Source organism: Neolamprologus multifasciatus, chromosome 7 (assembly GCF_963576455.1).
Source record: "Neolamprologus multifasciatus chromosome 7, fNeoMul1.2, whole genome shotgun sequence".
NCBI classification, from domain to species: Eukaryota; Metazoa; Chordata; class Actinopteri; order Cichliformes; family Cichlidae; genus Neolamprologus; species Neolamprologus multifasciatus.
The window spans coordinates 7,383,120-7,410,798 of NC_140445.1; the positions used below are offsets into that span (position 1 = coordinate 7,383,120).

The 27,679-nt window shown below is 39.4% G+C and overlaps 1 protein-coding gene and 1 long non-coding RNA gene across 4 annotated transcripts; one reads left to right on the forward strand and one right to left on the reverse strand.

Annotated features, from left to right (window-relative positions):
* Window positions 1-964: 964 nt before the first annotated feature.
* Window positions 965-16,888, forward strand: ca5a (carbonic anhydrase 5a). Of its 3 annotated transcripts, XM_085165525.1 has the most exons (8): window positions 965-1,133; window positions 1,246-1,409; window positions 5,547-5,744; window positions 6,636-6,754; window positions 9,919-10,014; window positions 10,181-10,243; window positions 11,828-11,986; window positions 13,013-16,888. In XM_085165525.1, exons 2-8 carry the CDS (start codon window positions 1,268-1,270, stop codon window positions 13,181-13,183), a joined length of 948 nt encoding a protein of 315 aa, XP_085021651.1. In that variant the 5' UTR covers window positions 965-1,133; window positions 1,246-1,267; the 3' UTR covers window positions 13,184-16,888. The 3 variants fall into 3 exon arrangements, with proteins under 3 accessions (XP_085021651.1, XP_085021650.1, XP_085021652.1); XM_085165524.1 differs by having other exon boundaries at window positions 965-1,409; XM_085165526.1 differs by lacking the exons at window positions 965-1,133; window positions 1,246-1,409 and adding an exon at window positions 2,997-5,397.
* On the reverse strand, window positions 16,325-27,597 carry LOC146513671 (uncharacterized). Its single transcript, XR_014874958.1, has 2 exons — window positions 26,900-27,597; window positions 16,325-23,336 (listed from the first exon to the last, which is right to left on the reverse strand). It is a non-coding gene; the product is annotated as an uncharacterized LOC146513671 (long non-coding RNA).
* Window positions 27,598-27,679: the final 82 nt, after the last annotated feature.

Sequence of the window (27,679 nt, forward strand, 5' to 3'; positions counted from 1 at the left end):
CTGAGGTGGTGGCACGGAAGGTCCTTGTAAGCCTCAAGGACGTGTAAACATAGCAGCTTCCCCCGTTAGTATTAACATTCGCATACGGAAACCTGTCTGCCCGCACTTGATCTTTGACCTTTTAGAAGTAAAACTTCATCACTTAATTTTATTCCATTAATCATGCATTAAATGTTTGGTTTTTTTTTTTTTTATAACTGCCGCATTAATCCTCAAGTAATAACCTAAATCATGCTTGGTCAGTGACCTTTGACTTGACTCCCACCTCATGAATGTTTGTACCATGTTTGAACATATTCCCCCAAAGGTTATTATCTTGAAATGTTGAAATAATCACTCAAAATTTAGGATAAAAACTAAAAATCTCAGATTTTAAATCCAAATGTTAAAATAATAACTCAAAAAATTTGTCTTATGGATGGCAAAAAGAAACATTTATTTATTTACAATTGGTGTCAGAAACAAGCCACCATACAAAACAGTAAAAAAAAACCCAGCACAACTTAAAAATTCAAAGACCTTCTTTGTTGTTTGTTGTTGTTAATATAGACTTGATGTGTAGTTTAGTATAGTTTTACATTTAAATTACATTTTTTTAATATAAAACTTCATCAAACAACTACCCGATGATGGTTTTTCGTACTGAAACGATAAGACTTGACAAATATAATAGCAGTAAGAAAGAAAGTGAATTATATTGAATTGTTTTGTGGATATAAAGCTTTAAAACGTCGGAGGCTGAAAAAAATTACACTTTTCCAGAAACTTAAGAAACCAAAACAATACATTTTTCAAAGGGAAGCTCAAAGATATAAGTAATTTTATCCCAGAACAATTTCCTCACGTAATGTTATTTACTCAAAGGGGGCTGTACTTCCTCTCGACGTCATCGTGCACGTTAACGCCCATCAAAGGCTGTCGCTGATTGGTCCGCTCTACACCCCCTCCCCAGCCGACCTCTCTGGTGCAAACGACAACCCTGTTATCGGTTATCGAAGGTGTGCGCCGAGAACAAGTGTGTTTAACCGTGTTGTTCTGGTGCTATTACTAAGCTACTAAGCCTAGTAGAGTGTTGTTTGCTTTCTGCGGTCACAATTTGAATGTGTGTTGTTTTCCCCGACTTCAGAAAAACGGTAGGAGGGCACGAGAGGAGGAGGAGGGAAGCCAGCCGATATATTGTTTTCAGCAGGCTAGCTAACTTTAGGAGAGTGTAAAAGCTAACGACTCGACTCTAACCGTTTGCAGGGAAGCAGGTAACTCGGTTAAAATGATGACTTTCTCGGCTCTGGTTAGACCTCTGGCTTCACAGATTCGCCGACAGCTCGCCAGACAAGCCAGGAGTCACCGGATAACGCCTGTCAGAGGATGTAACCTGACTGCGTGCTCAAGCAAATATGTGCTGTCTCAGAGTGAGTACTTTTATTTATAAGGCATGTGTAGTAACGTTAGCTGGGCATCCTACCTGCCAGCCGCGGTCAGCTGCTCATTGTCACACAGATGATCTCTGCAGCCCTCACTGTGTCTGTGTGTGTGTGTGTGTGTCAGCTCGGCAGTGGTCGGCTTGTTTCATTCATTGCGGCTGTCACACAGCACCGTTTGTTGGTCACTTTTGTTTTCATGCCACAGCAGCGCGGGGAGCTGTGCAAACCTGGAGCTGGACTTTGATCATCCCTGGATTTCGATCAGTCGCCTCTCTGGTGACTCGTCAGTGTTCAGACTCCAGGTTTTCCAAACACCTATTGATATCCGCTGATCGGTGTGCCCCACACCGGGGCCCTTTGACGCCCTTTGACCTATATACCTTCTACTTGTATGCACTTCATGTCATACTAAAGAAATTTCGCCCTAATCGCCGTTTCCACTGTGCATATCCCTATTGAGAGCACATAAAAATAAATGTCACGTGTTACATTACAGTATGTACTTGTGCTCCTGGCAGATGTGTGACATGCAATATTCCAATGTTACACAACTAATGAGTCACCACCTTTTATTTCCATGAGACCACAGACTTTCTAAACCACTCAGGCTTGTCTGAGCAGTTTTAATATTTCCACTAACACGCCCTTGTAATGTCAGTATTGCCTTGTTTGCTGTCTCCAGCCAAGTACAAGAGTCAACATTGAAAATGCAGTATATTGGCAAAAGTAATTGCTGGATTGCCTTAACATGCATATAAACTTGAATGACATCTCATTATTAATTCATAAGGTTTAATATGATGTCAGCCCACCTTTGGAAGCTATAGCAGCTTAAACTCTTCTGGGTAGGCTTTCTACAATATTATAGAAAAAAAAAGTGTTTATTGGAATCTCTGATGTTGGCCTGACTCGCAGTCTCCACTCTATTTTCTGTTTTGTATATATTTCTCCTGTTTGTTATTTATTTCCGCTGTCTTTTATAGTTAGTAGGTGACCTGTAGGCCTATCTCCCCTCACCACACTCCCTGCCGGTGGCTGATGCCCTCAGATGTCGGTGCATTGGTGGTTCTTGGTATCCAGGGCTGGGCGCTCAGGTTACCCTGTACCGGCTCACTCCCAGTGGCTGCTTGTCAAGTCAAGTCAAAAAAACTTTATTTATCCCCAAGGGGCAATTAAGATAGATGACAGAGGTTGGTGCCCGTGGCTTGGTTGGGCCAGTTCAGGGGGGTGGGAGGCCCTCAGGCCTCTGGCCCCTGGACCTGGGTTTCTGTCCACTCTGGCGCAGTTGGCTGCTGTTATTTACTGTTAGCTAGATTATTGCGATGGTGTTGTGTTTATTATGTTGCTCTCTTATGTTTTTCTTCTCTCAACAGATTTTTTAAGTGCCCCTTCTCACTGTCCCTCTTCCCCTGTCTTTTTTCTTTCTTTCTTTCCTTCTTTCCTTCCTTCCTTCCTTCCTTCCTTCCTTCTCCCAGTCATGTCTGTCCCATCTGTAACAACTGAAAATAAAATAAATACATAATAATAATAATAATAATAATAATAATAATAATAATAATAATAATAATAATAATAATGGTCAATCAAATGGACCAACATGTCAAGGCCATGATGTTCCACTTGGTAAAAAGGCAAAATAAAAAAAGCTGGTGAAGTAATAAAAAGTGATAACAAGTTCTACTAGTAGCTTTAAAAATAGTCAAAGGGAAAAACCTATTAAAAGGTAAAGTTTTTACTATAATTTTGACTGACGTCCACCTGAAGCTCAAGGATGTATATTAAAAAATGTGCCAGGTGTGCTACACTCTTACTTATTGTTTGTTTTACACAATGTTTTGTGTGGGTTTTTTTTGTGGAAAGCTGTGGTTATTTGCCGAATCTCTTGAAGTGGAGTCTTTTGTTCCTAAAATAAAAATAAATCAGTGTCAGCTCCTCTCAACTTCCTTACTGGAAGAAAAATAATGTTGTTGGTCAGACTTGAATGAGTAGTTGGCTGTTTGGGAGTAGAAAAACTGTCCATTCCAGCAAAGCTTTTATGTTCAACCATTGTAATAAACTCGAGTTTATATTTAACTTTAAACTGCTTGTTGTGTCCGTCTGTGTCTGTACAAAGCATTACCAAAAGACTTTGGGTTGCTTTGAACTGGTCAGTGGGATTTTTTTTTCTTCTTTTTTGCTAGTTGCTTGGTCTTCAGTTTGATATCTGTGTAAAGACACATTCACTCTTCGTACACTCTTAACAAAAGTAGCAGGGAGGCATACTGATATCTTGCCAGCTTCAGAACAATGGTGCACTCTGTTCCCTCAGTAGTGCCTGTCGGGTAAAATTTTCACCTCAGTGGGTTCAGATGGTTTACTCAGTCCAGACCTCAAGCCTGAACATAAAGAGATTCTACCTGCAAGCCTCAGCTCAGGGCACAAAGTTTTCCTTGCAGAGGTTTGGAGTTACTGAGGTCTTTGGAGTATACAGAGAAAACAGTATTTTCTTACTGTTTTTGCTGAAACCATTCCCTCTTTCAGAACCATTATATATAGTAATCATTTAGTCGGCGAGGAGTCCATTTTATTTGACATTTATGTAATATATTACTCAGATCATTCTTTTCTAATTCCTTATTTGTAAGTTTAATTTGCCAGAACCTGTTAAAAACATTCAGATTATTATTCTCTATTATTTTCACGAGCTCGCTTATATCAGAGATTGTTTGCTAATTAAGAAGAATGCCTCCGAGCACACTCTTCTGTTTGGTAGCAGGAGTGACTGGAGCTCAGCTGTGATGGTCCCCCAGTGAGGTGCAATACACTAATTGGCTCAGAACATGTTATTAGGCTGGTTACTCAAGACTGTTGTGAAAGTCTTTGAAAAGGTTCAGATCCCCGTGTCCAGGATGTGGAGCGACACTATCATATCACAGTTACCAGACTTGCACATTGGATGGTATGACTTTTTTTTTTTCTGCATTTGTGAAGCTTTTATTATGATGCGTCTACGGGAAATGAAATGTGAGCTTGGTAGATTCGCTGATGTCTGCAAGGCAAGATATAAACATCTTGTCCTGTGCCAGGAAAACTCGAGCAATTGCTTGGTACCTCCACTCCGATTTAAATTAGGGTAAATGATTTGTGATATGCTCCTGAAGTGAGTCCCTTTTATGGATTCAAGGCCATATAAACTCCACAGTTGATAATTGCAGTGCAAGAGCATGCATGGCTTTGGAAGCAGTTATTGTTCATGCAATAACTGAGACAGGCAGCCAACTCTCCTAGGAGGAGCCGCTGAAATCCGATGAAGATGAAGGTCATGTCCCAGTCGGACCTGTTGAGCTTGGCTCTCAGTGGAAACCTTAAGCTCCGGAGAGAATGAATGATAAGGAAAATAAAAGACTGAACTGCCTTTGTGCCCTATGAACTGCGCATGTTCTTTTTCTTGTTGATCTGGGTTCAGATAAATGAGTGAAATAGTCTTTTAAACTGTGTGTGTGCTTTTCTTTTTCTAAGGAAAAGATTTTTTAAAATAGTTTTGGATGTATTTCAATAGCAGAGGCACAACACCTAAATAGGGAGGCAGAGAAAATAAGCAGAGCTTTGAGTAATTAGAAGTCAGGTCTGTTGACAGATGTTGGACTGAGCGTGCAGTTTGACTGGCCAGAGGTCCTGGTCAGGTTCTCCTGCTGTGGAGGCGAGCTGAGGGCGTGCCAAGACATTCCGCGTGTCACTTTCTGTACAGCCGGCCCACTTCTCTCTTATTTAGTAATTTCCTTTTGGGAAAAAAAAGTAAGCGGACTAAAAGGAAGTGAGATTGCTTACTTGCTGACTTTTCAGTCAGTTCCTTTTAAGAGCTCGGGGAAGAAGGATTGTACCTGTCTTTCTAGTACTGTCACCATTTGAATCTTCTTTTTATGAAGCATTTTTAATATTTATTTTTAAATAATGGATTTTACAAAAATGCAGGAAGCAGCGGCGTGTAACATGAAAAGTAGGTTTAAGGGTTTTTTTGGGTAATTTTTTCTGCTGTTCCCTTTGTCAAGAATTTTTAACTCTGACTGGAAAACGATAATCTTTAATATCACTAACTTGTGTTTTGTTTTTTTACATTTTCCTCTTCCTCCTTCTCATCTCCTTCAGTGCATCCCATGTGGCAGGGACCCCTCGTGGTACCAGGAGGGGATCGTCAGTCTCCAATTGATATTGTCGTACGCAAGAGCATCTTTGATTCAAAGCTGAAGCCTTTGGTTACCAAATACGACCCGCATACTTGCCAACAAATCTGGAACAACGGTTACTCCTTTCTGGTCGAGTACGATGACACTACAGACAAGTCCAGTAAGTACTCTTTTGTAATCTGCATGTATATATTTAGTTAAAATACTCCGAACAGTACACATTAAATTCTTCAGGTAACTACTTAAGATTACAGTTTGTACCATGTAAGTTCCTCTTTGTTGCCTGCTCAGATGGCAGCAGGTCTGTAGCTTCCATTTAAATCGGGAAGAATTTAAGGGAAATCTCAGCTGTAGGAATGTATGTTTTGGTCTACACAAGGGGATTATCTTCTCCTGCACTCCCCCTTAAAGATCACTCTGTATGTAGGAAAATCCAGTAAGCAATACTGCTCTTAAAGGTGTCATGTGGGCTGTCATGTGACTTGTATGTTTGTGCTGACCCTTAAAAGTGCAACGTACCCTGTCCTTAAAGTGTCATTTTGGTATAATTACTGGGGTGCGCCAAAACACTAACTTTACTACCCATTAAGATTCGAAATATAAATCATGTTTTGGTGAAATTACAACAATACACTTTATAGGGTGTCACATGCTGCCAGTCTTTGTATTAAAAGCTTTAAAGCTTAGTCTGCGAGAACAATAACAGGTTTATAAACTTCACTTTGTGAAGAACTTTAGCCTTTATTTTTTTGACAACAGAAACCTTTATGCTGCTGTATATGGAGAAAGAGAGGCCTGATCAGATACTGTGAGGACAATAAAAAGTTATTCTTTCATAGCCTCGTTCTCACTTTAATGTTTCCTGGATGTTTGATGTCAGTATTACTCCCTGAACAACCTGTTTCTGAACAGTCAGTCTTTGTCTGATGATGTCCACCCTTTGAAGGAGGAAACAAGTCATTCAAAATTCCTTGAAACATAAGCTATTTCCTCTGGACGAATCCGTGTTTGATGCACTGATTTTTCATGTCCTTGAACTTTATGGTTGCAGCGCTACAAGGGGGCCCCATGGAAGACAAATTTAGGCTTTGCCAGTTCCACTTCCACTGGGGTGAGACCAATGCCTGGGGCTCAGAGCACACCGTGGACAAGAAGCTGTTCCCCGCTGAGGTACAGCAGTGCCGCCACCTCCATACACCAACACAAACACATGGAAAACATGGGGTCATGTAAATGTTCACAGCCATCATTTTTACCATGAATTTATCCAAGTCCCCTTCTGATGTGCATTAATTTCCACTAATGTTGTTTGAATATGTCGCTGGTCAATGTAAGAGCTCGTAATATTTATATATTATTTTAAACTGGAAAGTATGCACAAGATTATGTGTTGTGGGATTTGTAATTTATGCTGACCATATACACGTTGCAGTTACACAACTAAGACAGGCTCAACTGGAAACTCTAAGGTTTTAATTTAAGCAGTTGAACAATAATATTTATATGCAATAATAATAATAATATGTCAAAATGCAGTTATTTTATGCACAGTTCCTTATTTTCTGGGTTTTAATTTTAATAGGATAAACTCGCACAACAATAACAGAAGTGCTTATTTTTCATGGACGTCACCAAAGACTGGCTTTCCTCCTTAGTGGTGTTTTGCTAACCTTCACTGTGGCTGCTTTTAGTGGCTGTTTGTGGGTCTTTCTGCTTTTAGTGATGTTCAGCTCCATTTGGTTGACATCAGGGAAGAGACTGAGCCAGTGGAGATTATTCCACTTCTTTACCAGTAAAACTTCAGCCTGAAAGGCACTGTTTTAGTTCTCTCTTATTAAAAGTGTGCTGCACATCTATTAGTGACTGACTGAATGGACTTCAGCATCAGTGCAGTAAATTGAGATGTTAGATGCTTTTTAATAAGATTGTTTTCGTTTTTCTTTGTTTTTTTTTGTTTGTTTGTTTTTACAGATTTTGGATTTACAAGATTTGATTTGATTTTTTATTTTTTAACAAAAGCCACAAAATTAGCATCACCTGAGATCAAAACACCACCAAGTACATGAGCATGTTCATACCTGTAACAGCAGTGTTCCCCTATCCACACACTCTGTTGACGCTTAAAAAGCCCTGACCTTGCAGCTGCTGGATTAATGTAGCATGCTAAGTGCAGAAGCACTGCACACTGTATGCTATTGTTTAACGAGCCGCTGAATGGAAACTCACATAGGTATTACTTAAGAAGCAGGTAATTGAGAGAGAGGGGAGGGGGAGGGTAATTCGCTGTCAGTCATTTGCAATTACTTTCTGCATCACTGGATCTTTACATAACCCCTCACTGTACCCACTATTGTTTTGATGCTCACCTCAACTCAACTCAAGTAATATTACAACTCCAAAAAGGTTAGGACGTTGTTTAAAATGTAACTAAAAACAGGATTGAGGGATTTTAAAATCTTATAAACCCCTACTTTATTCAAGATAGAACAATATATCATGTGTTTGAACTGAGAAAATGTACAATTTTCAGATTCCTTGTTATCCACAGGTTAAAGCTCTATCATGCAAAGAAGAATCCATATATGAGCATGATCTGGAAATGCTTGTTTTGTTTGGGACAAATCTAATTTAAAATGGACTGAGGCAAATCAAACTATGAAATTCTTTTTGGAAAATTTGTTTCTAAAGAGGAGAAGGACTATCCTGCCTGTTATCAGTCCTTGGTTCCAAAGCCTCCATCTCTGACGGTATGGGGGAGTCGTAAGTTATGATGTAGATTTCTCACAGAATCTGAAAAAAAAAGCTGACCAGGTTTATTCGTAAGCGGCAAAATACTTTTTATAACTACAACGGATGCTCCTAAAGCTCTTGCATTGACACCAACCTGTAAAATTCATGTTCCTTTAAACAAAATGCAATTACTCAGTTTAAATGTAAATGTATTCTTTCAGAGACAAGCGGAGTTGCTCATTAGAGGTACAGTTTATTTTCAGGTTGTTAGGCTGCTTATTCAGTACATTCCTCTCAGTGTAGTACACAAGAATGTTATAACTAAAGATCAACCCACATGTTTAATAGCTAATACCACACACACACACACACACACACAAACAGAGTAACAAGCCTCCTCGCAGTGACATGTGGCCAATAAGAAAAGATGCGACTGAGATGAAGTCTCTGACATTTTTTCCCCGAGTAAAATAACGATTTTCAACTAAACCCTTGCAGGTTTTTCTTGGGTCTAAATGTAATTTATTTTTTCTGTTGTCATGCTCTGAGTTAGCAGTTGTCTGCACACCTGAGCGTCACAGTGGTCCTCTTTATCTGAGCTCTGTGGGTCTGTACCTCTGACACTTGTTAAAAGGTGGACAGTGGAACAGCTCATTTAAACTTCTGCAATAAAACTTCATGCCTATGACATAATCTACTTTTACATGTTGTCAGTTATCTTGTGCTCATGTTTTGTTGTTATGTGGTGCTACCCATGGGGGAAACAAATTTAAACCTGGGACTTTATTCCCCTCCTGGGTCCTCATTCTTTGTTGTGCTCAGTTTATTTTATTTTTTAACTTTTGGTGATGGACATATTTGTCCCACAGGTTTTTCCGCTTCATGTTTCCTGACATTAATAGTTCCCACAACTACCTGACATTTGTTTGTCCTTACATTGAGGTGATAATTATTATGATTTTTTTTTCTTTTTTGATTGAAAAACTGTGAAAAACGTATCTGCAAATGCATCAGAGACATTGACAGTACTGCACAGGCCCGTCACGATGGCTGCAGGATGTGTCGTTATATTTCCAGGGGAGGTGCGTGTTGGGTTAGGGTAGGCCACATTGCAGGTTTTCAGAGGGTTTTGTGCTCACGATGTAACTAGGACGCAGATTTAACGGAAAAGTATTTAAAAAAACATATTTGTAACAATTCCAGCTGCCCATAGCTAAAACTGAGATAAGTCATGCAGGTATTTTATGCTTACTATTTGTAATCTTACATGTAATATCCTTCAGTATAAGTCAGTTTTTAGTTCTTAGGGTTGTTCCATTACATTCACGCACACTTATGTAAGAAGCTCCAGTGACTGTGTGTGTGTGTGTGTGTGTGTGTGTGCATGCGCAGAGCATCAAGTTGCAGTTATGAGTCACAGCTTCATGGGATCTTTGTGTCATATTTTAATACAATTAATAAAGCTGTAATTTTTACACTAGGTCAAATAAAAAATATAAGGCAGGAAGGATTTAACAGGAAAACAGACAAAGAGATTATAGCTGTTACAGTTTGGGTCACATACAGACAAACTCATGATGTCTTTGCTTTGTGTGCCGCTTTAGCTCCACTTGGTCCACTGGAACTCTGACAAGTACAGTCTGTTTGAGGAGGCAGTGATGGAGGATAACGGGCTGGCGGTTATTGGAGTTTTTCTGAAGGTACATCACACACTGTCTTTCAAGTCCTTAAACAATGACCAAAATCATATGTTTTGGGTTACTTTTGATTTGCGTTCAGCAGTGTGTTTATGTGAGAGAATGGTAACAGCCGTCCAGCTGATTTGTGAGTGACGATAATCCAGATTAAGGTCTAATCTTTGCATAGGTGGGAAAGAGACACGAGGGGCTGCAGAAACTGGTGGACGCTCTGCCTGCAATCAGACACAAGGTTAGTCACACACACATATGTGTGTATACCTGTTGTGTTTTTTCTCTGCTTTAATGAGCAAGTGTATTTACCTTTGACAAAGAGCATCACAGACCAACAATTCTGTACCTGTCAGTTTATAGGGAGGTGGTGCCCTCTAGTGGTTCAGGCTTTCTTTCACACAGAGAATTTCATTTTTTTTTTTCACCAAGTAGTCAAAAGAACTGAAGTCAAACTGAATCAGTAGCTGTGTATTCACTGCATCCAACGACCTGAAGATGAGGTAAATTACACTAGCTGTGCATTAATAAATGTAGCAGATGTAAGCAGCTCGCTATATGAAAAGAATGCAGGCAAGAAACAACGAGGAGGACACACAAGAGCTTAGTGCTTTTAACCTTGGATTGATTATTGGTGAGATGCTTTTTCTGGTCTGCTTTTTTTCCACGAACAACAATCTAGTTCAGAGAGTGGAGCAGAAAATTACAAACACTCAATAAGCTACAGTTCTGTGGTGGGAAAGCTGTAGAGGATGGCGTGCAAAAGCGGGCGATTGCATCAGCACTCTGTTCTCTGTTAACTTAGAACAGGAAACCAAGACTATATTGAGCACACATTTACCACACCTAGACAGTTTTCATCTTGAAAGGACGACAGACTGTCCTGACAGATCATGATTTCTGCTCCCACATCAGATTGTCAAGTCAGAATTTGGTGATAATGAGACGAATCCGTGGTCCACAATGCGTGGTGTTAACAGTTCAAGCTGCTAATGGTGGTGGTGGTGTGATATAGATTTTCCCTTGATTTTAACATGTTGATCTGTCATTAAAGACCTGTCCTGAGATAGGATTATATTTCCTTTACACTGTTGCTTGTAGTTTTTGAAGGTGACTCACTGGAGATTGTATTTTCCCCTTGTTTTTTATCACTACTAATTCACAGCTTATCACTAACAAGGTCTGATATGAATGTTTGTTCAACAATATAATAAGAAGCGTGTGCTAAATAACAGATGTTGTGTAACACATATCAAACAAATTTTAAAGTGGATAATGGATAGCTTGATGGTTGCAGTGTTAAAATAAATGGGGCACTTGTTAGATATTTTGACTTATCAGTCTGTCAGTGGACTGATCCCAGCTGTCACAGGTTAGAGACAGGGAGATATCAGTCTGTCACAGAGTTAAGACACAGAGACGGACAACCATTCACACACACATTCGCATGTATGACCAATTTAGAATCATCACTTATCTGACTGTGAAAAGAAGCTGGAGTACAGAAAAACATATTTATATTATAGTCAACGTTTAATGATTTTAAATATTTTACAATTTTCCACAGAGTGCATCCAGTCTGCTGTTGTGTATTTTCTGTAATATACTTGTACTGTTACACTTGCGGATGCTAATATCAACACGGCTGTGAGTGGAAGCTGTGAACCTGAGACGTACCCAGAAAAATGTTGACTCACAAGGAGAGGAGCTAAAATGGCTTGTTTCAGGCAGAACTAAGGATCAGTTTGAAGTGTGAATCATGCAAAGCTACTCCAGTAGAGTCCACAAGCTTTAACTGAATATTTGTTTCTTGGGTCTTCTGCAGGACAGTGTAGTAGAGTTTAACCGGTTCGACCCTGGCTGTCTGTTACCCACCAACACAGATGACTACTGGACGTACCACGGCTCTCTAACCACGCCTCCTCTGACAGAGTCTGTTACCTGGCTGATTATGAAACAGCACATAGAAGTCAGCCATGAGCAGGTAAGAATGATGTTTTTTAAGAATCACAACACAAAAAAGTAAAGAATGTTAACAGTGGGTCGACGTTTCATGTGCAGTGTGATTGGTGGTGTCTGTTTTCTTTTTTCAGTCCTTCTTCCTCTGTTAAACCTTCCTCTGTTAATGTGGTCCATCCTAAGACCAAATACAGACAAATAAGGGCAGAGATGTAAATGAACACTTTATTAACACATGGTTGAGTGGATGGGGATCAAAATTGAGGATAAGCACTGTTCCAAATGTGTAGAACTGGTTGCTAACGTGCTATCCATGACTACTATTAACCCTTTTCCACTAGTACCTACTCAGCCAACTCAACATGGCTCAGTTTGGGATGTTTGGCATTACAATAGAGTCTGAGGTTGTTATAACAACCTTGTGGCCAAATGTCCTGTCATTTGTATGCAACACTAACACCACAACAATGGAGGACGTTGAGGCAATGGCATACCTGCTGTCAAAGTAGTGCTTTTTTGTGTAGCTGTTTCCCTCGTTGCCAAGTTTTTGATTTTTGTGAGTGAGACGCTCTAATGAGTCATGATGCCACTGACTAGCCAATCGGTGGCATGCAGTCTTTTGATGTCACATTTTCAGATCACCTCAGATCGATTGGAATCCCAGCCGAGCAGGTACTAAAAAAGTACATACCACCTAATGGGAAACCCTAAAAACTAAGATAAGTCAAGCTGACCCGAGCAGGTACTAGTCGAAAATGGCTGTATGAGTGTTATTGCTGCCCCATGGTGGGCACGAATCACTGGTCCAACTTTAAGTTGAGTTGGGAACAACTGTTCTTTCAAGGTAACTTTCAGTAGTGGTTTCCGATGACAGTTGAGGTTTATGTGAAGGTGTGTTTTTTTTGCATCCACACCCATAAAAACCAGCACAGCAACATTTCAGCTTCAGGATTCCCAGTTCGTTGAAATTGCCCAGAAACTAAAGATATTATCTTTTGAAGAAGTTTGATATAAATCTCTGCTGTCTACCTCTGACTCTCTCGCTCTATAGTTGGCTGTCTTCCGGAGCCTTCTTTTCACCTCAGCCGAGGAGGATATGCAGAAGAGCATGGTGAACAACTTCCGTGTGCAGCAGCCTCTCCGGGGCCGTGCCGTCCGCTCCTCCTTCAGTCCCTTCCTGAAGGAGGCGCCATCCACTGAAGGCGACAAGCACAACCACTGATGCTGCCAGACCCTTTCGTCTTCTCTTACAGTAACTCACACAGTGACCCCTGTCCACACTTCTGTTGTTTTCCTTTCTTCGTGCTGTCAGAACATGTTGTTGCTCATCAACATCTGATGCTGGAAACAGGTTTTTAGAGTGTAGCACAATGTAGGGGGCATGTAAGCAAACTGTTTCTGTTTGGTTGCGGTTTTTATTTTCTTTTACAATTTCGTTTGACTGTTGCAGACCAAAAGCCAATAAGGGATGCTTGCTGTGGGGAAAAATAATATTGATAAGAATGGTATTTATTCTATATTTACAGTCTTTTCAGTTACTGTATGTAAAGTTTGTAGCTACAGCTGTGTGTAGGGAGTCACACCGAGCTGCAGGTACATGGTCACAGCTACAGCAGCGAGTGCTCTCATCTCCTCGCTGTGATGTTTTTATCCTTATAAGGAGGCAGGAGCTACTGTAAGTTTACAACACAATGCCCTGGAGATTTTACCAAACCGTCAGGGGGAATGTGCCTCCCCAGAAAAATACTCAACATATCTAAAATCATCAGTGTTTTACCACTTAACTTTTTTTAATTCTTAAAGTTGTAGGATTTACTGTTTTGTTTTTTCTATCTACACACTTTAAACGTTTAGTATCGTAGCCTGATATAAAGAGATACTTATATATTATACTTTATACATCTTTGTTTTATTCGGACATCCTATAATTTAAAGAGTCTGAAAGCTGACTCTAAGCTTTGGTTCTTCTACATAGAACCTGTGTAATACGCACAATCAGGCCTGGTTACTATAGCACATACATGCATCCTGATTGACCCAGAGTGCATGTACCTGTGTCACACTGGTGCACCCAGTTCTCTTCCTTTACTCTGGCTTACAGTGATCTCCATTAGACACTATAACCACCGTGCCTTTAAATGTTCTCTGTGTGGCTCACTGCTTTTGGCAGCTTCACCCTCACCCCTCACAGGATGGAAAGTATCTGTTCCCCCAAGCTATAGCTCGGGTACAGTGGTTGGTGGTCACTCTCAGAAATGGTGGAAGCTCAGCTGCTATTTACTGTGATGCTCACCTCTTACTTCCCAGACAGGTGTACTATGAAGTGAGGAGTCAGTTTTCAGTGTTACAAAGGAAGCTCTGTTTGCTCTCTATACCTACTTATGATGAACTCGTAACCTGGTCTGCAGCAGAGTCAGTTATCAGTTCAGCTCATTTTGGCTTGGCCAAAAACGAAACTGATTTCCACTGATCTCTCTTCATTACACTATGGGACAGCATCAGACCTGCATGCACAGGTGTAAAGCTTTAAAGTTGCAGCTGTCATGGTAACCTAAAGATGTATTTGCATATAAAATCCCAGAATTAACAGTTTTCTTCAGCATTGAGCTTATGACTTATTGGCAACATCACTGTTGGTTTTATTGACCTCTGAATAAAGCAGGCCAGCAGTCTGGGTTAACCACAGTTTGAGGCTTTGTTGAGCCAGCCAACACAAAGAAAGCCTGACTATGTTGAACTTGCTTCATAGTACACCTGTCTGGTAATTTAAATGAATAGAGTTGTAATTGGGAGGAAGCTGCTGTCTTTATTAGTCTCTGTGGTGCAGTTGTTGTGTTTTAACAGAAGATTAATCGCACTAATGTGATAGAACAAATCAGTCTGCTGTTTTTGGATTGGAAGGGGTTTAAAGTTACAGTTATATTTAGCATAAAATGTAATGTAGAATCTACATCATCATTATTATTATTATTGATGTTTTAAAGCTAAAGACCTTTTGCAGGATGTACTTGGATAGGTCACAGGAGGATAAATTACCTCTAATGTTGCAGCATGTTTTTATTTTTATATACAAGGATTTCACTATTGGAGTTTCACCTGTAACCTATCCAGACGGAACCTATTATGCTTGTTTCCATCAACATATTTTTATTCTTGGTCTCTACTTGAGTAGCTTTGGTTAATTCATGGTTCAGGATGAATTTCTTTCTTCTGATTGGCTGCTGTTCATAAACAACAGGTGGGTGGGGATTCTGCACTCACAGAGAGCTGTGTGCCAGAGTGCTTTGTCACCTGTGACATTGTACAGGCAAAAATATCTGCCATTTAGAGCAGCGATAAGCCTGTTTTTTGTCTCACAGTGCACCATTTAAAACTGAATATGAGGATTCATCATTTTAGCATAATTATATGACAGAATATGAAGAAAAAAGGCATAGTAGTTTCCCTTTAAAGATGTAAACTAGAATAAATTAAAATGATATGCAGATCCAGTGCAGGGACACAAAGGTTTTGAAATCGGGAACAGTTTTAATGCAATGTTACATCATCTAGAAAGGTTTAGCAGTTGTCATGCTTTGGCTCATGTCCAGCAGCCGCAGTGCACGAAATTGGACTGTGCAGCAACGTCAGAAAGCTAAAAGGAAGTTTGAGGTTAAGTTGAGAGAGGAGGAGGGTACTGATGGAGCGATAGAAGGAGACATGCATGCAGAGACCTGTCTGGCTCTGAGATTGGTCTTATTTCAGGACTGCAAACACTGCCATGCAAACTGGAACATTGCACCATATCTGGCCACTTCTAACGTCATCTGTGTGCAAAGGTTTTCTCCAATGGCATACAGTTGCACTGAAGTGGGGTGAGAGGTCATGGTTGTCTTAATGATCCCTCTGTAACAATGCAACTGTCCAAACTTGCCCTCCTCTTGTCACCGAGGCTCACGTGAGGCTTTAACGCCCTGCTCCATCTCCCCCGCGGGTCATCCGTTGGCCCCCCAGTCGAAGCAGAGCACGAAGCTGCACAGCGACTGGACTTCAGTGGACATGTATTGAAAAGATGCGATGTGCACTGGGCGATGTTAATTGTTGTGACGGCTGCAGACTGGCTGGATTAACAGTGAGGGGCCCGCAGAAGGCAGAAAAGATTTTAGCGTGAAGTTGAAGTGGAATTTGATGAGGTGGTGTGCTTGGGGTTTTTTCTTCTTCTTTGTTCAGTGTATTGTACTAACACGGGAGACAAGGGACCCAGTGCTGCCTTCATCGTGTACAGTTGTATTTTATTGATGTATTTGAATTGTGCACCATCATCTGCCTTGGTTTTTCATGGCTTTTTACTCATGTTTTTACTTTCTTATGCCTTTTTAAAAAAAAATGCAGTGCTATTAATATTAACATATTACAATGCACACACTCAGTCAGTGCAGACTGATTATTTAAATGGATTGATCTATCAAAGTATGAGGTGCTAGAAATCTGTTTTTGATGCTTTTCTTGATTGACTGCTAAATATTATATATATTTTTGCATCAATGAAATCTAATAGAATATAAAGTCTTCCTCTTTTTGTGTTTTAATCCATATCATTGCCTGCTTTTCTAATCATGGAGATACTACAGGTCCTACTGTACTTAAAAAAATATTTTGCATCTTTACTTCATCTTTCCTAGTTTTCTGTGGCTCACTGTGATGTTTTAGCAGGTGTATGATGTGTACACTGTATGCAGTGCATATTTTAGCTGTTTATTTGTTGAGTGTGTAGCCCACATTCCTGCCCTGCAGGCCCTGCTAGGCCATCCAGCAGTGCATGTTGGAAGACCCTCCTGATCCTCAGGTGGCGATATTGAAAACCACCCAACATCGATGGAAACATGATTGTAGTTAGACTGATGTTAATAAATGATGTAAAATAATAAAGTATCATGTGATGTAAAAATGCTTCCTGTGCTATCTTTGTATTATTATTTTTTATCTTATTTTATGATTTTATTTGTTTTTCTTAAGTCAGCTGCATACTAAACAGCCCGTCAAAGTCACAGGAGGTTCACAAGCAGTAATCTCTCAGTATAAACGAAATTCAGCTGAAAAGTTCAAAAAGTGCAATCCCTCAAATGCCCACTTGAGACTGACGACATAAATGAGTCGCTTCCTACAAAATGTCTAACTTCAGCACTGAAACGGGCATGTTTACAGCACGATCCAAAAAAAAAACAAAAACTGAAAAGTTTTTTTTTTTTTTAAATAAACCACTTTAATTTTTTGAGGCTTAGAATTAGGAGCATGGTTACTTTAGTTGACAAGTAGCAGGAAACTGTCTGCTAGACCCCATCTCTGATGCAGCTCATCCACACAATCTTTGTAGTGCTGGTTCTAATTTTTAATGGCTTTAATATCTGACAGGTATGAAGTTTGGGGTCCAGTTTCGATTTTATTGATCCAATATGTAACACTAACTACTGGATAAGTTGGCTCTGTGTTGAAATTCTAAAGCTAATGGATGATGTAATAGTAAACAGACTTGTTGTCACAGCTAATTACCGTCTTAAGGTAAAACCCTAATAGATAAGAAACTAACAATACAAATGAAGAACCATGAAAAACACCCATTGAAACAGCAATGAAACAAGATGGATAAGAATGAGACTCACAAACTCACAAAAAAACAACTTAGATCTGAGTCTTATTTTGCTATGAGTTATTTCACAACTTGTCAACTGATCAAAACCAAAAGATGAAAAGTAATTTCACTCAGTGCATTAGGAAGAAACGTCTCTGGAAACTGGAGACTCTGCTTTGTATTTACAGTTCCAGTCTTTTCAGCAAATTTAAACAACCTCCATTGTTCCTTAAAAACACACCTCTTTCCTAAAACACTGAGGAACCAGGGCAGAAACATGTTTGAGAAATGAAAACCACTTCTAACTGCCTCAAGCTGCCTTTGAAACCCTCCTGACACAGAGAGGGGATGTTTGCTGGCCCCCACCCAGTCGCCTGGGGTCCTGAGGATGGATTGTTTATCCTCTTTTCTACACGGCTACCGTGGGAGGGTGTGCTCAGCTTCTCCACCTGAGTCGAGCCTAAGGAGAGGCGATTGAAGGCGACCTCTGGGGGTGTTTATTGTGTTTACTGGTCTGCAGGCTTCCCACGATTGTATGAATGTGGACAGACTGACTGGACACCCCTCTACTTTGAACTGTACAATATGTATGCGTGTGTTTGCGTGTGTGTACTATAAGCGTGCACGTGTCTTTGAAGTGGATGAATGACCAAAAGATTTCAAACCTGCTCAATGAATGTGACTAATTTTAGACTTCAAAGCATATACAACAACGATTATATACAGGATATATATATATATATATATATGTGTGTGTGTAGAGGATAACAGGGCATGCTGAACTGACAATATCAGAAAACTCGGACAGAACCAGCTTCCACAATCTTGCATTTGTAGTCCACTTTGACACGATGTGATGACAAGGTAGTTTTGAATTTCTCATAGTGGGCTGTACATTCAACGTTGTGGTTATTTCTGTGTTTTTTGGGATGCTCTAATGAAAGAAATGCCCCGAATCAAGAAACAGGAAGAAGCATTAAACAGGTGAGACGCTGTCTTAAAATATTCATCAACTTTTAAAAATGCCTCTTTTGCCGTCCACTCTGAGATAGTTTTAAATGAAACTTGTAACAAAGGCAGGTTTGGTTTGCACCATAGTGACTCGTTTAATGGCCGTCAGTGAAGATGGGAGATGAAACAAAGACGAGACCTCGTCTTCATCTTTGCTCGAGGGGAATTGTTTTAGGTCAACAAGCCACAATCCCTTCTTCTTAAAGGCACAGATATAAACAGGAACCTGCATCCAGAGCCCCTTTCTTCCTCTGAACTCCAGGCCAGCTGCTCTTCCTCCTCATCTTCCTCCTGCTTGACTCTCCTGTGTCCTCTTCAGCCTCTCTGATGTGCCTGTTTAGTTTTTCAGATATTTGAGACAAAGGGCTTCAGTCAGTGGGATTCCTGTTTGGTTCTGAATGCGGTCTAAACTGGTTTGTTGGGTTTTGGTACTTTATTAAATACCAACTTGAACTCTTTCCTCTCCTTTTTATTGTTGTTGTTGTTGTTGTTGTTATTATTATTATTATATTACTACCACTGCTATTTTCTGTTATTTTCTTCTCAATATAACTGCACACTCTCTATATGCTCATGTAAAGCTGAGGAGCACGAGCCAAAGAATTTCATTATGGATAAATGTGGCTACACTGTTATCTGTACATGACAATGAAACTTGAAACTTCTTTTATGTCACATAGAAACTGCACTGAATGTGCAATTCTGGACAAAATGATACAATTTTTAAAATTTCTGTTTTCATATAGTGCCAAATCACAACAACAGTCGATTAAGGTGCTTTATATTTAAGGTAAACACCCTATAATAATACAGAAAAAAACCCAACAATCAAACAAGCCCCTTTGAACTTCAGGGTGTTGACCGCGAAAATTAAAAACGCCCTTTTAACAGGAAGAAGCCTTCAGAAGAACCAGGCTCAGGGAGAGTCAGTCATCTGCTACGACAGGTTGTACAATAATTTACTATATGTAACTAAATAAGTAACATTTTCACCTCAAAGTATGCATTGGTGGTTTTTGGTCCCTTATAAATTCTTTAGTACTTCACCAACTCCAGATGTCACATGTATATCCAAAATGTTGTTTTTTCAGCATATTTTTCGAATCTGTTTGTGATAATACAGCAATTAATTGAAATAAATCTGGAAAATTGCAAATATTTTGTTGTCCACACACACACAAATTCAAACTTCTTAAGTGAAGCCAAAACTCACAGATTTGAAAATAAATTCTTCTACATATAGCAACGTAGTTGCTGCATGATGGCAATTTAACAACATGACATATGTGCTCAATATTCAGGCAATTTTGCTTTTATGTAGGAATACAACCACAATATACCGAGGTGGCAACCAGCTGAGTCAAATCCCCCATTGCACAAAGCAGATGAGTTGGACTCGTTAGCACAGACTGACTTGGGTTGATTGCACCATGTTGGCAATTATTTGCAAACCATTGGCAGTCTGTCTGAGTCAGTCAAGGATTATCTCGAGACAGGTTACCACCCATCAGGTTAAAGTGGTTGACTAGAGGTTGAGGGTGTTGCAAGGTGAATCTCTGGACAACAGTTGGTTGCTGCAACTACTTGCAAATGGACACAAAAATATTAATTAATTAAATCATCAGGCAACCACAAATTTTTCCTCAGCTTCAAGGACGTTGATGTCTATTTTTACTTTAGTGGGATTGAGCCATACAGTGATGAATGATTTAGTTTGTCTTTATTAGTAGATATACTGATATCAGCTAAACAGGTAAAACAACTCTATTTCGTTATATTTCTTTCATTCTTTAATACTTTGTGTTTATTCTTTATATATTTTTTAAACTTTTTTTATTTGTGAAAATAGCTAACTTTAACAATAGGCTAACGAGTGCCATTAGCTAATTTAACAGTTCTAGTTTTTTCTATAAAAAAGTGCAGCTCTCTGGTGGACAGGATAGGATTAGCTTTCGAATAGATGGGTATCACTGTCCTGACTTTTTGAAGACAGAATGACCACATTTAAACAGGATAACTTCAGCTTAAGTTTTCTTGTTTAACATTTAATGCTAATGCTTGCTAACATTAACTAAAAATATTAGCTAGCATGGTTACCAGGACACTAGCAGAATTTCTCTATGAACTTAAGTAATGGTGTTTGTCAAATCATTTTATTTAAAAATGTTCCAGAGGGCACACTAGAGAAAATATGTTCAAGAAGTCTAGTTTGGTTACCTGAATTACCAGAAGGGAAGCTTCTTTTTTTTTTAACCGCTGAAAGTTTCTGTTTGCTGCACACGTTCAAGAACAAGCTAAATTTTGACCTAACACCTTGCAGACTCAGAGAAGTTTATGTCTCAAAGTATACATGTTTCCAACTTAAACTCTAACCTTTCTGGCTATTAGATGTTTAGCATGGATTTGCTTTTCCATAACATTTTTCGAACTAAAACCATCCACCTCCTTCTGCTGAGAACAATTTGGCTCCCACTGTTGAGTTGGTTAATTATTCTCTTAGGTCACATGATTACAGTTGACTAATTTCATATCTCACAGGATCAGTTGTAAAAGTCAAGTGTTGATTAATGCATGTTTAAAGTGCCCAGTTCAAATAAAAAGCATTATGTAAAAGTTATTTAAATCTTAATACAGCAAAACTGTGACCTGCCATTTCAACAGCAAGGGAGGTGTATTAAATGCCACTTCTACTGCTATATCTCACAGGTTTGCAAGAAAGTATCACTGAGAATGATGGGAAGCACTGAACAGTCCTGACTTCGACTGTATATTTGATTGTGTATTTGATTATTTCATTGGTCAGCCTACCCTCAAATTCCTTTGAAAAGGAACAGGAAACAGCTGCCGAACAGGCACTCGCCCACAGCGCTCTGTCACGTCTTCGCTTCCCAAACCTTTTCCCATCAGTGCTGTACTCCCTCTTGAAAGGACAACTCTATGTTCCCAGACAAAAAAATCCTTTCGCTCCTTTGAAGTGGGCGGTGAAATTTCTGTCTGGGACAGTTGTGGGAATGTGTTTTCATAATTGTAATGCAGAGTCAGCACTGTAAACCAACTCTGTGCTATGTGAAGAATTTCAACATGAATAAATAACCTCTAAATTCATTCTCAGACATTATTCATAATATATTAGTCGGTAGGATGTAAATGGAAACCTGTGGGAAATACACAACGTCTGAAAGGGAAATGGCAATCTTCAGTCTCTAGACTGAAGAAGTCACTTGGATGAGTGACACATTGTTTCTCCCACTGAAAACGCTATGTCCAGATGAACAGAATCAAGTCTGTTTTAAAAGCATAATTTTATACTCAGTTAAATGTGAAACTAATGATTGAGGCTGTAAACTGTTTCCTGAAGGTGTTAGAAAGAATGGATGTTTAAGTCAGTTTTATCAATGTGTCCATCTTTAATATACTGTTTATTTTATTTTTAAAGCATCCACCACTTCAGAGGTCTGAATATCAGCCTCCTACAATGACCATAAAATTCTGCTACACTTGTTCCCAGGTCTCTTGGGGGTCTTGGTAACTGTTCTGCAGGGTAACTGAGACAGACAGACATAGCTACATGAGTCAGACACAGCAGACACGGATTAAGGTGCATCTATGATATGGCATTCTGCAGGCTTTGAGCAGATCGACTGAGACAAATATACAAGTGCACCTTTAGGGTGGATGTGATCATTCAATTTTGAGCGTGTTTACCTGCTCTAAACACAGGAAATTGTCTGTCTGTGTTTGTCTGTCTGTGTGTATCACAAAAACACAGTTGTGTGTTTTGTTTAACCTCAGTATATATGACAGTCATCTGCTGTCAGAGTCAGATTTCAGTGGCGGTGTTGCACATCCTGGATCTACTCCCAGCACTTATAAAGTTATCCCGTAGACTGACTTCAGTTTCCTTGATCCTGCTATGCAACCAACCTTGAAACAACATTACAAACTCATCAGTGTAAAAAGATAAAAAACTTGGCACAATTTCATGCCTCGCCCTGATGCTTCTGCCTTTGTTGACGGACTGATTACCCTTTTCTTCTTAGTAAATATGTGGGGCATTTAACAGGCGGTTAGCTTGTTTTGCATCGACTTCTCACGATATGCCGCTTTAGAGCACAAACCACGTGACAAACTGAATGAACACAATGGTGTTGAAGATGATTCAGCTGTGTTTTTTAATGATGTTGTACACTGTGTTCCCCCAAATGAACCTGTGTATGAATTGTAAACATTCACAGAGTCCTAACTGGTCTGTTTGGAAAGCAAACAGTGAAAATGGAGGCAAATCTATTGTATGACCTCTGGACCATGCACATCTGACCTGATTCACTCTTGCTTCAAGCCACTGATGGCACTAACAAAAGAAAAAAAGAGTTGAGTACTACTTGTCAACACGCTGGTATTTACTTACATCTAGATGCTTACAGAGATAGAAACTGGCTTCTGTTGATGGAAATTCTATACTCATGATGTTTCTCATCCTCAGGCAAAGTGAAAATCTAGCAAGACAGGTCTATGACTATGTCTGTAAATTGCACAACATGTCCTCATTCCAGTGGGACCAACTCCACTTGTGTTATTTTCTCTCAGAGTACAAGAACATAAAACCAGTGCAACTGGTTTCTGTGCATTCTGGAAAGTAAGTATGAGTTTTTACTACTGTGGTGCACTAGACAATTTCAAAAAATCTCAATTTCTTTGAAATTCAGATTAACATATCCTATTGCAAAGTAGCAACAACAAGACATTAAACCAGGTGCTTCAGCACCCCCAAAAATGAATCAAAGCACCCCCAAAGATTTCTTACTTTTTTTGACAATATTTGCTGTTTGTGTGACACACTGCTAAAAATATAAAAAGCATACAGTACTTCGTTGAGACGTAACATTTTAACAACAAAAGTATAGATACCCCCCCTCTCCCAAAATGGTTTGTTCCAGCTCCCCTCTCCCCTGCTCTGGCTCTAGCGCCGTTGCTGCCAGAGCGATGGTGGCTGAAACGCAGAGGAGCGGAGTTGTAAGTGCCTGGCTTAAAACAGGACATATTAGCTGCATTTAACCTTCAGTTATTCTTTATATAGTTAGGTAGGAGTCAGGCCATGTTTCTTTTTAGCTGAAAAACATTACACCAGGTAACCTGCAGTGTTGAAAACGTGTTTTCCAACGATGTTTGCTACCCTACAATCCGTCCTGCTCTGTAGTAAAATCAGCGACATTTGACCGTCCTGTCGCTCCCATTGAAATGTATATAGCCTATTTAAAACCTAAAACTTAAAATTATCCGTAGCCTACTGTTGTTACCACTGTCCTGTTTTAAATGGATACTAACTAGCTAACTGACCAAATGCCCATTAACCTTATAACTCCTGTTGTGTGTGTGTTTTGGGGCCACCCTGGGGCGCACTGAGTGGCTGTGGCTACAATGTAGCTTGCCAACACCAGTGTGTGAATGTGTGTGTGAATGGGTGGATGACTGGATGTGTAAAGCGTTTTGGGGTCCTTAGGGACTAGTAAAGTGCTATATAAATACAGGCCATTTACCATTTTTTTTGTACAGACAGCCAGGTTCATAATGGATATAAGGAAGTTTTTTTTTTTTTTTTTTAAAGGAGCCACATTCAGGTAAAAGTGTAACATCAAATGATCCGTCAATCAAGAATAATGTTGGATCAGTGTTTCAATATTTATATCTTTTATTAGATGTTCATGTTGTTTGGTTATTTGCCTTTTGGTTGAAAGTAAACTGAGAGAGGACTTTTTGTTAGTGATCTTAATAGAATTTTTTCATATTAATGTAATTTATCATCTAATTGAATACAATCTATTTGTATATGATTGTCAGTCCAAAGAGGGAGAGAGGAAAGAGGGGAACATGAGGAGAAAGTACAAGGTCAGGAAGAACCAGGTAAGAAAACAGACAGGGAACAGTGACAGGCAAAACAGAAACTATTAAACTGACAAAGAGAAAAAAACTTATTTTACTCACACAGTCTGGAAGTTGTGTCCTCCCTATATTAAAGCTGCTGTACAGAATCTGCTAAACAAACTGGGTTGAAACATTTTTGACCCTCTTTAACAAAATTCCAACATAAAATTATAATGGATTGACTCTACTGAAACCTCAGCCAGTAATAGGTCGGCCAACTTTTGGACCGTCCAGTTGTCTGTATGACTGCTGCAGTACGTACATCACATTTGCACACTATCAGAAAGTGCCAAACAGCCCTGGTGGAGTGAGGAGCTGTAAAGAGAAGCAGATGCTCTGTTTATATTCTAAAAATGTTTTAAGCTTGTTTCAAAGATTCTGTACAGCAGCTTTAAATGTTTTCCAAAAGCACACATACACTTATCAGTGTTTCTTAAACCTTTTACAGTGTGTACCACCTGATAAAAATGTCAAGCTCTCCCAAGTACCACTATGAAAGCATGAAACCCATAAATCTTACAACACAAAATTAGTATTATTAAATTAGTAAAATTAGTATCTGCAGTAAAGATTTTTATTTGTAATAATTTATTCTGTTTTGGGAGTGTTTTTTATGTATCTGTATTATATTATACATACTAGAGATGGCACGATACCACTTTTGTATGTCCGATACCGATATCATAAATTTGGATATCTGCCGATACCGATATGAATCCGATATAGTGTGTTTTTTAATAAATAAAACGGGTTTTTTTAATATCTTGCTGCATTTTGTATAAGTTTATACTCAAGTTTAAATAAATAACAACACTAAAGCTATTCTGTTATACCTGTATGTAAAAAATACACTGCGCCCAAAATATTTCATAGTTCAGCAAAACTGATCAATCTAATAAACTTAAACCTACTCCATCCTCCCTATTCTGCTATTTTAAAGAGTACTTAGCAGAAATATTAAGCAACCTAACTAATAGGGTTGCAAACTCCCAGCAAAAAAAAAAAAAAAGGGAACCACCCCCCACCTCATGATGCTTAATCAACATAATCAACTTTAATTTGATGCAGGGAGGAAAATGCACAGAAATCAATTATTTTTCAAGAAATATTAAATAGATTCAACATCTTTCTTCAACAGAACTGCAGACTGCACAGATGGTACCTTCCCAAAGGAAAAAGTACTATAGCTTACTAGGGTATATTAGACTTAATAGTTACTATATACAGTAATGGACTTCTATATATTTTTTACATCAGATTAAAACTTTGGGTGTAAGAGTCAGATAATTATTTATTAAAAGCTAGACATTTTAAATGAGAATAAGAAAGAAAAGTATGTCTTTGTGCCCCCTTTTCCCTGTTCATGCCCTATCGGCCCCCCTGGCTAAACTTTGCTAGATCCGCCCCTGCAGAGTTACCAGCCGTCAGCTACGTAGAAAAAGATCCTGGTCTAGAAAGTAATATTAAATAAATTCTAACAACAGCTTATCAAGCTTAAACGTGCTGCTGTTGTTCAGCCGCTGGTTTCCTCTTTCTGGTGAGAAGTGGGCCAAAAACAAAGAAGAGAGAGGGACTCGCGACAGAAAAGCCGATCAGCTGATCATTGATCAGTTTAATGTTTGAAGTAAGAGCAGGAGAGGGAGGGAAAGAGGCAGTTGCTCCATATATCGGTTGTTAAGCTTAATGCGGGAATGCTTTACAAACATTCAGAGATGAACTTACACACTTGCTTTACTTCTCTCTGAGATAACTTCCTCGGAGATAAAATGTTTGCTAACAGGCTACAAATGCACACAGCCCTCTATCACGTGACCACACTGCTGCAACGTGCTATGGTTATGAGCCGGGTTACGCCGTGTAGCAAGTTTTGTGAGGTGCTTTTTTGATATTTAATGGATCGGATTACATTTTTTATTTCTCGCCGATATCCGATCCAGGAGTTTGGGTCAGTATCGGACCGATACCGATACGTAATATCGGATCGGTCCATCTCTAATACATACACATTAAAAGTGAATCTCTGTCCAAAAAATGCACTCAGTTTACTTTTTACTATGAGCATCATTCATTATTCTCCCCCAGTAATTAAGGTTAGGATATGTATTTTTTTATTCCAATCCATTCTTCTTTAGCAGCATTTAAATAACCTATCAGATTTGATGGTTTTGTTACAGACTTTTCAAAAAAGTGTTTTGCTTTTCTTTCACAAATGTGGGGATTCAATTGTGTTAAAATGTACAAAACAGTGATGTCATGTTTTGAGACAAGGACCCAGGCACAGAGAGACTTGATGAATTTAAGAATCATATGATTTATCTTGCCCGGCTGGGCAGCTCTCTGGGTGCTCAGCACCCCCAAAGCTCTAATCCTAGAATCGCCCCTGCATTAAACAACAACACAGAGACTAAGAAGGCTAGAAAGAGGCGAAAACTAGAGCCTGACTGAGGTATTCATCACATATTTAACAGTAGTGGCAAATATGTTAGGTCCAAAATGACCCAGTGTGAAAAAGTATACCCCCCCTTTTTACAGAACATAATGCGAAATAATATTTTAAAAAAGGAAAAGATCCTTGGAGTATTTTATAACTGGCTTCATCACTCTCAGCACAATTAGCTGTGTTTGAAGTCCAAACTTTCAACACAAGCTGAAAAAGAGACTCAGCGTGGCAGCAGCTTGTTGCTATGTCAGCTTAATCACATGCCGGTCATGCGTTTTGGAGATGCGGCACACAGTGTGTTAATAACACTCACCATCATTCCACCTTCAAAGTGTTAATGCTACCTTATCTTAAACCTGTCTTAATAAACAACAATGTCATATGAAAAACTAGGGTGACACTAGGGGTGGCAAGAGATCATTTCAGGGTGGCACATGCCACCCCACGCCACCCCTCTGAATCCGCCCCTGGGTGGTGGAGACCTTCATCTAGAAGAAATGCTGTAAAACCTATGAAAATACAGTTAAAAGAGAAAAAAAAATGCCCTCACTAACATCTTCTAGTGTCTCCTTAAACTGGTTGTGTTGCTTTCACGCAGAACAGTTACCCGGGGGTGGTCGTGTCCCATGATTTCTCTGTGATCTGGTCCCTGAAAGCCGCGGGTGCTGTGTGGGCTTCGGGGGTGCAGCGGAGCAGTAGCAGATTTCCGACGCTAGGGGGTGTAAAGAATAAAGGAG